The sequence below is a fragment of the Argentina silus genome (genome assembly GCF_951799395.1).
Source record: "Argentina silus genome assembly, chromosome: 7".
Classification (NCBI taxonomy): Eukaryota; Metazoa; Chordata; class Actinopteri; order Argentiniformes; family Argentinidae; genus Argentina; species Argentina silus.
The window spans coordinates 19,488,447-19,498,446 of record NC_139661.1 but is presented as its reverse complement, the minus strand read 5'-3'; the positions used below and the strand labels follow the sequence as shown (position 1 = coordinate 19,498,446).

General features: G+C 49.1%; 1 protein-coding gene across 1 annotated transcript in view; it reads right to left on the bottom strand.

Moving 5' to 3' along the window:
- Window positions 1-10,000, bottom strand: part of rhobtb4 (Rho related BTB domain containing 4) — a gene marked incomplete at its 5' end in the record, with an annotated part of 22,883 nt that overhangs the window by 1,881 nt on the left and 11,002 nt on the right. The window contains 4 exons of the mRNA XM_083674048.1: window positions 5,305-5,423; window positions 6,597-6,816; window positions 7,345-8,167; window positions 8,295-8,480. Of these exons, the coding sequence (XP_083530174.1) occupies window positions 5,305-5,423; window positions 6,597-6,816; window positions 7,345-8,167; window positions 8,295-8,480 (1,348 nt within the window). The remainder of the gene's footprint in view (window positions 1-5,304; window positions 5,424-6,596; window positions 6,817-7,344; window positions 8,168-8,294; window positions 8,481-10,000) is intronic.

Here is a 10,000-nt window from a genome sequence, read left to right as displayed (position 1 = left end):
AAGAGAGAGAGAGATAAACACATAGCTACTATATTAAGGGGGGGGGGGGGACAAAGAGAAATGTAGGGATTTAGAAATCAAACAATATTTTGCAACTACACTAATAATAATAGTACTGGGAACTGAGTACATGGGATAAGAGGGGCTTTTCATGGTCAGCATCAGACAGGGTGCGTCAGTCTGTCTGCACCCCCCCCTCCCACTGGTTACTCACAACAATGGGCCTTGTTGAAAATGCAAACAGCTGTGAGTGGGAATGTGTGTGTGTGTGAGTGTGTGAGTGTGTGTGTGTGTGTGTGCGCGTGTGTCGGCAAAACAGGATATCAGGGCCGCTGTATATGGGGTGTGGGTGGATCAGGTAAGGATAGTGATGAGTCACAGGAAGCCGTGTGATGTGTGAGTGTACAGTATATGGTGGTGGAGGTGGGGAGGGTTGGGGTCGAGATGAAGGGCAGTCACCCCCACCCTGGCGAAGACCATTTGATCTTGCCAGAGATGAAAGCTCTGTCTGGGGGCCGGTGACGCTAGTACCGCGGCGGCTAACGCTAACAGCCTCAAAGCCACCGGGGCGGGGCGCAGTGGGAGGGCCTGGCCTGGCCTGGCCTGGCCTGGCCTGTGCAACAGAGCTAGAACCAGGATGCCTACTCTTTTAAGGCAATCATCATGCAAAAATATTCTATTATCTTTTCAAGGTTCACACACTCTGCAATGAATGTCATTATGTGAACCCATAGTAACCGTCCTAGGATGTAGCCCAAGTGTAGCGAAGGTGATTTGGACGGTGACCCGTCTGACACTTGTAAACCCAGATGTCCATAACAGTTTTAGTCTGTGGGTCATCCATGAGAGAAGTCCTCGGTTCAAACCCCCACCAGTTACACAACCACGAGGCATCCCAACCCCTCCATCGTCCCCAAACCCTTAGAGACTGTGGAGAAGGTCCAAGTGTGTTTCTCTGCTGGGAGGACAAACAAAGGGACACTTCTTCCTCCAGCCAGGAGTGACAGCCACAGAGTCACAGGGCCCATTTCCAAGGGACAGAAACAAAACTGTTGAGGCAGCAGATCGCCTCATTGCACCATGACAACCCCCCTTCTCCTCATGCTAATCTCCCCCGACATACGGACACACACGGACACACACGGACACACACGGACACACACGGACACACACGGACACACACACACCCATTTGAAGACTTGCATTAGAGATCCATTCAATTGAGATAGAAGCAACTTTCAGTCCAGCTCAATGAACCCTGCATCACCCTCTGTGGCCTCTAGGTGTCAGTAAACTATCAGAAGAGAAGGCAGTGGAGTGTGTGGCGTCAGGTATGATGGGTTAACCCTAACCCGATCATAGATCTAAACAAACATAAAAGGGTCTATAACTTACATTGGACGTTGAGTCCATTCGGTCCAGAGTGACTCAGTGTGAGATCATGTAGCCTAAGTGAGGTCAATTAGAATAATTCACTCAATGCAAGGAGTTTTCAGTTCAAATTGAGTTTCAATTCATCTCTTATTATAATAATAATAATAATAATAATAATAATAATAATAATAATAATAATAATACATGTATTTATAGAGCAAATTTCGTATAGACACTAAAGTACATAAAAATCAAGTAAAAAAAACAAAAACAAAAAAAAACTGTAATACTATAGAAAAAATCTCTTGCATTAAGTGAATTCAAAATGAATTTGGTTTGACCCCAAGTAGTGGATGTGTGAAGTCATAGGCTACACAGGGGTCCTTCCCCTACCCCGGGGGGGGGGCTCATCTTCCTCTCTGTATGCCAATTAGGAGAATGTCAGCTTGGTGGTGACCCTTCACTATGGCTAAAAAGGTCAGAGAGAGACACACAGGTGGGCTGCTCCTGTTCAAAGCACATTGCTGACACGGGAGTAATGAACGGACACATAGTCCTCAGTCACTTCTGCTGGTTAGGGCTAGGCCTAGAATAGTCCTCAGTCACTTCTGCTGGTTAGGGCTAGGGCTAGAATAGTCCTCAGTCACTTCTGCTGGTTAGGGCTAGGGCTAGAATAGTCAATAGGGTAATGACAAGTATCGGAGGGAGATGCTGAAAAACAGCATCATAATGTCAAACCACCAAGCAGCCACAAGGATACCACTACTACAAGGAAGCAAGTGAAAGAGAAAGAGAAGAGAGAGAGAGAAGAAAGAGAGAGAGAGAGAGAAGAGAGAGAGAGAGAGAAAGAGAGAAAGAGAGAAGAGAGAAGAGAGAGAGAGAGAAAGAGAAGAGAGAGAAGAGAGAGAGACAGAGAAAGAGAGAAAGAGAGAGAGAGAAGAGAAAGAGAGAGAAGGAGAGATAGAGAGATAGAGAGAGAGAGACTGGGTGTCATGGCAGACTTTTCACAATACATTTCTCCTTCTGTTGCAGCACACACTCCTCCCCTTCCTTCAGTGCTGTCTGCTGTCACCTGTTTTTCCTCTTGAGAGAGAAACATAACAGGCGTTCACTCTCCTACCAGCTCCTTCCATCCTGCGCTAATAAGCCACTGGGGCACACACTTGCAACCACACACACTTGCAACCACACACACTTGCAACCACACACACTTGCAACCACACACACACACAGTACATGACTGGATACTGGATACATGTACTGCAGACCGCATACAGGTCATCCCTACCCTGCTCTCTCTTAAGGTCTGGGGGGGGGGGGGGGGGGGGCGGCAGACGGACGGACGGACGGACTGATTGATAAGAACATGGAGGTCTGGCGACACAGCAGTTCAGTTCCTGTACAGCAGCAGTTCAGTTCCTATACAGCAGCAGGACAGGAATAGCAGCGTTATCACAGAACAGCTCGAATAGTGAGGTTAATAACAGATGAGGAGGAAGTGAGAGAGGAGCCGGGGGAGAACACAGAAGACAGCTCTGTTGTTGTCGAGTGGTTGCAAGTGGGTATTGGCTGCCTCCCATCACAGTCAAGTCAATAGGAAGAAGGATGTCCTGTTCGAAGCCTCCCTTCCGCTTCCTTGAAAGAATCACTGATCTAACGGTCGAAGTAAGGTTTTCGGATCGATCGAAGTAAGGTTTTCCCACTGCGGTGTATGGCAACGGCCTATGGTAACGGCCTATGGTAACGGCCTATGGTAACGGCCTATGGTAGCGCTGTAGGGTAAGAGCCTGGTAACAAAGGCTTTCTCCAGAGTCTGTGTCAGTGATACTGTCACAGGTTGGGATAATCAGTGCTTTGTCCATCTCAAGGGCTAGGGGGAAATCAGGGAGAGGAAGCGTTGAGTTTGTGTGTGTGTGTGTGTGTGTGTGTGTGTGTGTGTGTGTGTTTCCAAATATATTGGCACCATGGAAATCACACGCACATGCACAAAGATATATGCTGACAGCTTCACATTGTTCAGTGCTTTGGTCTTTGTTCTAGCTGCACCTGCCCATTGCACTACTCTGCCAAGTCGACACCATGCACAGTGCCACAATAGCAGAAACATTAAGCAATCCATGTAACCATGGATACTAGTGGCAGCCCACCAGCGGTCAGCACTGTCCTCCCCCACCTCCGCTGATGTCACCCAGGTTTTGAGTGCCCCCTTTGGTCCAAGGCCTTTTCCTCTCTCTACTCTTGTCTCTCTCTCTCTCTCTCTCTCTCTCTCTCATCCCTGTAAGACCATCCGACCGGCCAGCCAGCATTCTGTTTCCTGGGGCGTACTTCCTGCCGACAGGGCCAGTAACCCAAACCCTGGTGGAGAGCCTGTAACCGTACCCAGGGGATCCTGTTCTCCAGCAGGACCTGTGGAGACCAGCGAACCCCAGAGACAGACCTGCTCTGCTCTGCTCTGCTCTGCTCTCCTCTCCTCTCCTCTCCTCTCCTCTCCTCTCCTCTCCTCTCCTCTCCTCTCCTCTCCTCCTCACTCACTCCCTCACTCCCTTCATCCCTTCATTCCCTCCCTGGGCAGGTCATCATCCCCTGCCCTGCCTTGCCCTTGGTGGAGTAGTCTTTCTAGAACCCGAGCTGTCAAGAGAGTCAAGCCCCGGGGGTAACCTGAGACTCAGGACGGGGAATACTGACCTGGATACAGGGATGTGGCACAGAGCTAGCTACAGATCCACGGCCCTAGCCTCACATTGTTGTGTAGGATATACAGTACCAGTCAAAAGTTTGGACACACCTTGCCAAGAGTGTGCAAAGCTGTCATCAAAGCAAAAGGTGGCTACTTTGAAGAATCTAAAATATAAAACATATTCTGGTTTGTTTAACACTTTTTTGTTTACTACATAATTCCATATGTGTTCCTTCATAGTTTTGATGTCTACAATATGAATCTACAATGTAGAAAATAATACAAATAAAGAAAAACCATTGAATGAGAAGATGTGTCCAAACCTTTCACCGGTACTGTACACAGTAGGGTTTCAGGTTCTATACACATGTATTGCCTTTCATTTGTATATTTGAATATGCTATTTTTTTCGTCTTTTCTGTGTTAAAATCATTTAAAAAAATGGATATAGTATGCAGTAGAATTATTGACTTGACGTACTGCTCATGAACGGCTGTGTAGCACGTATGCATGTGCTGTATGGATGTACTGTTTCCTGGATGTACTTCTGTTTGCACCCAGGTCTTAATCTCGGAAACCACATCCGTTATACTATAGGATTTACCCAAGGATAAACTGAGGGGCCTTCCTCAATACTCCCTCCCTCTCCTCTCCTCTCCAGATCTATTTTACAACCATCTGAGGGTGAGGATGAGGATGGGAACTGAGGGGCCTTCCTCAATACTCCCTCCCTCTCCTCTCCTCTCCTCTCCAGATCTATTTTACAACCATCTGAGGGTGAGGATGAGGATGGGAACTGGGTGTATTGATAACAGGTTTGGTTATCTGTGATTACCGCTGTGATGTGAGATCAGCACCTGCCTCATGTCATCATGCTACCTCCGGTCCACAATGCATCTGTGCTCTATGGACAGGAAATGAGCCTACGCAGCACAGGAAATGTCTGTGGTGAACATAGTTTCTGAGACAGCTGCCTGAGACCCATCTCAGACACGGAAGAACCCTCTTTGTTTTCTTAATGACATTCTTATGTATGTAGGCTACTCAATATGCTTAGGTTTATGTGGGCTCTATGGGAGGCCTGATAGACACTTCAACAGAATCATACGTTTATAGGTCACTGAGCAGTACTTACAATTACAAGGAACTGATAAGAAATTGATAATGAATGAACAGACAAAATAACGATTAAACAAATAAATAAATGAAAATATGAAATGGAATGTTTCTGCTTCTTGTCCTTGACTGCTCACCTCCTCGATGTAGCTCTCCATGAAGGAGCCGCGGAACATGGCGGCCATCCAATCACAGCTGGAGATGAGTAGGGGCTTGTGGGCCGGAACGTAGCCGTCGTCCAATCGGAACACCACATCTAAAACCGGGATGAGGGAAAAGAGCACTCATCTCGGGGTGTGCCACAGAGTCGAGGCTACAGAGAAGGGGAAGACAGACGGACAGACACCTAGACCGACAGACAGGCAGACAGACACACACAGAGACAGAGACAAAGATAGACAGACAAAGAGATAAATTGACAGATAGACAGAACCCTATTTGACACACAGAGAGTAAGGGAGGGGGGAGACACACTAACAAGCAGGGGACAGAGTGGGAGGCAGCAGGGAAGATATACCAAGAAGAATCAACCAATTCCAGTGGTATGGACATATCAGTACAACCCAACTACACTGTACTCTATTGGGCGGTTTCCAGACATAGATTAAGGCTAGTCCTAGACTAAATCACTCTTTCAATGGGGATTCTACACTGAAAGTTATTTTGAGTCTCGAACTAGCCTAGGTTTGATCATGTGTCTGGGAAACCACCCCTGTAAGAATATCCCCTTGCAGGCTGTGTGGAGGCTGAAAATGTAATTATAAATAAATCTGGTAAGAAGCTAAATAACAAATCCCTCCTAGGACCTGCAGATAATCAAATCCCACTAGAGCAAGTGGTTTTACAAGTTTCATGTAAAAGCAGGAAGCATCAAATTATTTAGGCAAGTACTGCACATCGGAGACACAAATCCCGCCGGAAACTGACACCAAGACAAGAAAAGAGGGACTGTACGAGCTAAAGAAATTAACAAGCTCTAGATACTTTTTAAAAATGGTGTATGACTGTCTATCACCTGATGGGGGGGGGGGGGGGGGGAAGCGAGGGAGACATGCACAGAAAGCACCAGAAAAGAGTGAGACAACACACAGAAGGCCACACGAATGGACAAACAAAGAAAGCAGAAAACACAGCAACACTCATTTACAGCCACAGAGACGAAACCCGTGAGGAGACCAAATGGACATGACAGACATGGACACCCATAGTCAACACACAGATACCCCATAGAAGGGATACAGAGGGACAACTATTTCATGACCAATGTACGACAAGCGTACATTTTCCGACACTGAATTGTTGTAATGGAAAATAATGCAGTTTTAGGCAGTGCACACACACGCGCACACACACACACACACACACACACACACACACACACACACACACACACACACACACACTCTGATGATGGACAGTGTGTCTTTACCGGCGAAGGCACCCTTATTGAGGCACTCTTTGATGCGGTTGGCCCGGCGAACGTGGAAGGCCTTGGTGATCTCTTGGTTCATGAAGCTCTCGTGGTTCAGCATGTTGGCCACCATCATCCTCAGGTCAAACACCTCCAGCAGCTCCGCGATGGTGGCCACCTGCATTAGGTCCCCGCGGCCCTCGTCCAGGCTGCCCGTGTACAGGTACTGCAGCACCGCCTGACAACCACAACAGTCCACTTCAGACCACTGGATGATGCTGATGACAGGCTACACTGATGATGCTGTGTCAACGTAACGTGTTTTGTGTTTTGACCTGACCAGGGACTATGGAGGGGGCCTCATAGCCAACTCCTGCACATGTTGATGTGTAAACCTAGAATGTTGATCAATGTGCACTGTTCCAGTACATGAATCCCTTTGCCATGACACTTTAGTGCAGGCCGCCTTACTACACTTTACTGTAGCCCCCCCCCCCCCCCCCCGTAGGCCCCCCCCCCCCCCCTATGCACTCATGAAGATAAAAAGATCAACTTCAGCTCTTCTCAGCTTTCTTTAATCTTGTTCCGTCAGTGGTTTCTTGTAAGCTTCGCAGCACTAAGACCATCTTAAGTCCATTGTAGGCTTAAGACCTTAAGATGAACTTATTGAATGACACGTTCTCTCTCTCTCTCTCAACAGTGTGCAACGTTCTTCAATTTCTTTCTAGAACGCTCCACCCTCCTGAACGGGGCCCCCTGATCTTACCTGGAAGGGTTCCTCCTGTATAAGGCCGTCCATGGACACCACAGTCATGAGCCGGGGTCTTCCCGTCATTGGGTCATCCACGTGCTCCAAATACACGCTCAGGAAGCCCCTCCCCCAGCCCGACAGACCACGGCCGGCCCCCGGGGGCCCTATAGAGCAATGGGTCCTGGCAGGGAGGGCGTTGTCGCTCTGGGAAGTCCTCAGGGAGCCCTGCGCCAGAAGCGGGGGCCGCTTCAGTCCGCGAACGCCCCCCTCTAATCCCCCTTCCTTATCGATATCCAGGCTCTTAGTGCGCCCCGCCTGCTCTTTGGCTCCTCTCCTACTCTGCTCCTCCTCCTCCTCCTCCTCCCTGCTCTCCGCCCGCACCCCGCCCTCCCAATCATCCCCAGCCCCGGTCGCCTCTAGATCCAGGGTGAAGAGGTCATAGAACTTGGAACAGGAAGTGGCCAGGTAGACCTTATGGGCGAAGACGCGACTGGCGCCCCCCTGGAGGAGAAACAGCACGTCGGCGCACAGGGGCTGGCAGAAGAGGGAGTCGACGGCCTCTCCGTCCACGGGAGGGGGGTCGGGGATGCCCACCACGGGGCGGGGGGGCCGGGGGGGCAGGAAGGGGGCCTGGAGGAGGGGACGCTGAACCCTCTTGAGGTGGGATTTCCAGAACTGAAGGTGGCGCCGGGAGATCAGGGCGGCGCGGATGGCGTTGTCGAACACGTCCTTGACACCGAACTGCGCCACGATGCTGGTCTCGAAGTAAGGGACGCCCAGCTCCTTGGCCACCTCGTGGCCGCGCTCGGGGGGCAGGATGTCTGTGGGCTTGATGGGTCTGAGGAGTCAGAGGGAAGGGGGTCACGTTTGACGCGAGTAAAGGTGAGAGAAGGGGAAGACAGAGACGGGGTCAAAGTTGAAGGGTAGGGGGGGGGGGATCATAAAGTGTGTTGAGTCCTTCTTACTTGGCCAGGGGTCGACGGGCACGGTTGACGGCCTCCAGGTCGGCGTAGCGCAGGTCCAGCTGGCAGCCCACCAGGATGATGGGTGTGCGGGGGCAGAAGTGCTTGATCTCTGGGAACCACATCGTGCGCACGTGGCGCAAGGAGTTGGGGTTGGCCAGGGAGAAGCACAGCACCACCACATCAGACCTGGTTGTGCCAGAGAGAGAGAGAGAGAGAGAGAGAGAAGCATTGTTAGGGCATCCTCATAGAGGAAGATATCAAAAGCGAATTTATTTGAGAGAAGACGCAGATCAAGCGCTATCACGAAATGCAAGAGCAAATTACACTACACATGAGACACACTACACCAAACTCACTACACACACACACACACACACACACACACACACAATACAACTGCAACTCACTAAAGAGTTACTGAGTGAACAGCTTGTCAATTCCTGTTAAGGAACACATAATGGAACATAAATGATATGTAGGAACAGACAGTAGAACAGACACATGATATTCCTATGAGGCCAGTATGTGTCTGGGCCAGCGTTACCAGGCCCTGTGGGTCAGTGGATAAATGGTATGGATGGTGACACTGAACATGCTGGGAGGCGGGGTCATGGCGGGGTGTGTGTGTGTGTGTGTGTGTGTGTGTGTGTGTGTGTGTCTAAGTCTGTGGTCCAGAGGCCTCCAGGGCTGGTCAGACCCTCTCTCTCTCTCTCTCTCTCTCTCTCCCTCCCTCTCTTACATAAGCTCTCTAAGCCCTGGAGGCTGCCTAGGTCTAAGAATAGAGTAACAGCCAGGACACACACACACACACACACACAATCTACAGCAGGACTTCCTCAGTGGATGTGTTAGGCAGAGCAGACAACCGCACTTAAGGCTGTTCTCCATAGAGAGTGTCTTTGAGGCAGGGCTATGACAGGCATATGTAGCCCGAGTATGTTAAAAGGCATGATGTCACACATTCACACACACACGCACGCACACACACACACACAGTCTACAGCTGGACTTCCTCAGTGGATGTGTTAGGCAGAGCAGACAACCGCACTTAAGGCTCCATAGAGAGTGTCTTTGAGCCCGAGTATGTTAAAAGGCATGATGTCACACATTCACACACACACGCACGCACCATTGACGCACCATTAAGTTGACTAAAACAGCCCATCGTTTTTATCATTTTGACAACAACTAACCCTAATTTAAATCATTATTAAAATGACAAATATGACTAAAACTTCCGGCTATTTTAGTATGACTAAGACTAGACTAAATTAAAAAATATATCATAATTAACACTGGTGCACACACACACACACACACACACACACACACACACACACACACACACACACTACTCTCTATCCTGGCCTGCTCTCAGACACTTTAATTTATAGCCCAATATTTCCCAGCATGGTTAGCGTGGGTGATAGGGCCCAAATGTCAGCACACACAACGCATCACTATGAGACTACTCCAGGAAAAGGATCATGTTTATGCACCATGAGTTCAAAACATAAACAAAAGCTGCTTCAAATGGGGGAAGATAATGGGCCTTAATCAGCAATGCTCTGAGATAACATGATACGGTGCATAAATTGTTCGGTCTGGCTGCACTGTTTTACGAATGGCAAAAGTACAAATACCGCAAATACATGTGGGCTTTGAAGACTCAAGCTACTCAGTTCTGAAACGGATCCAGTGTATAC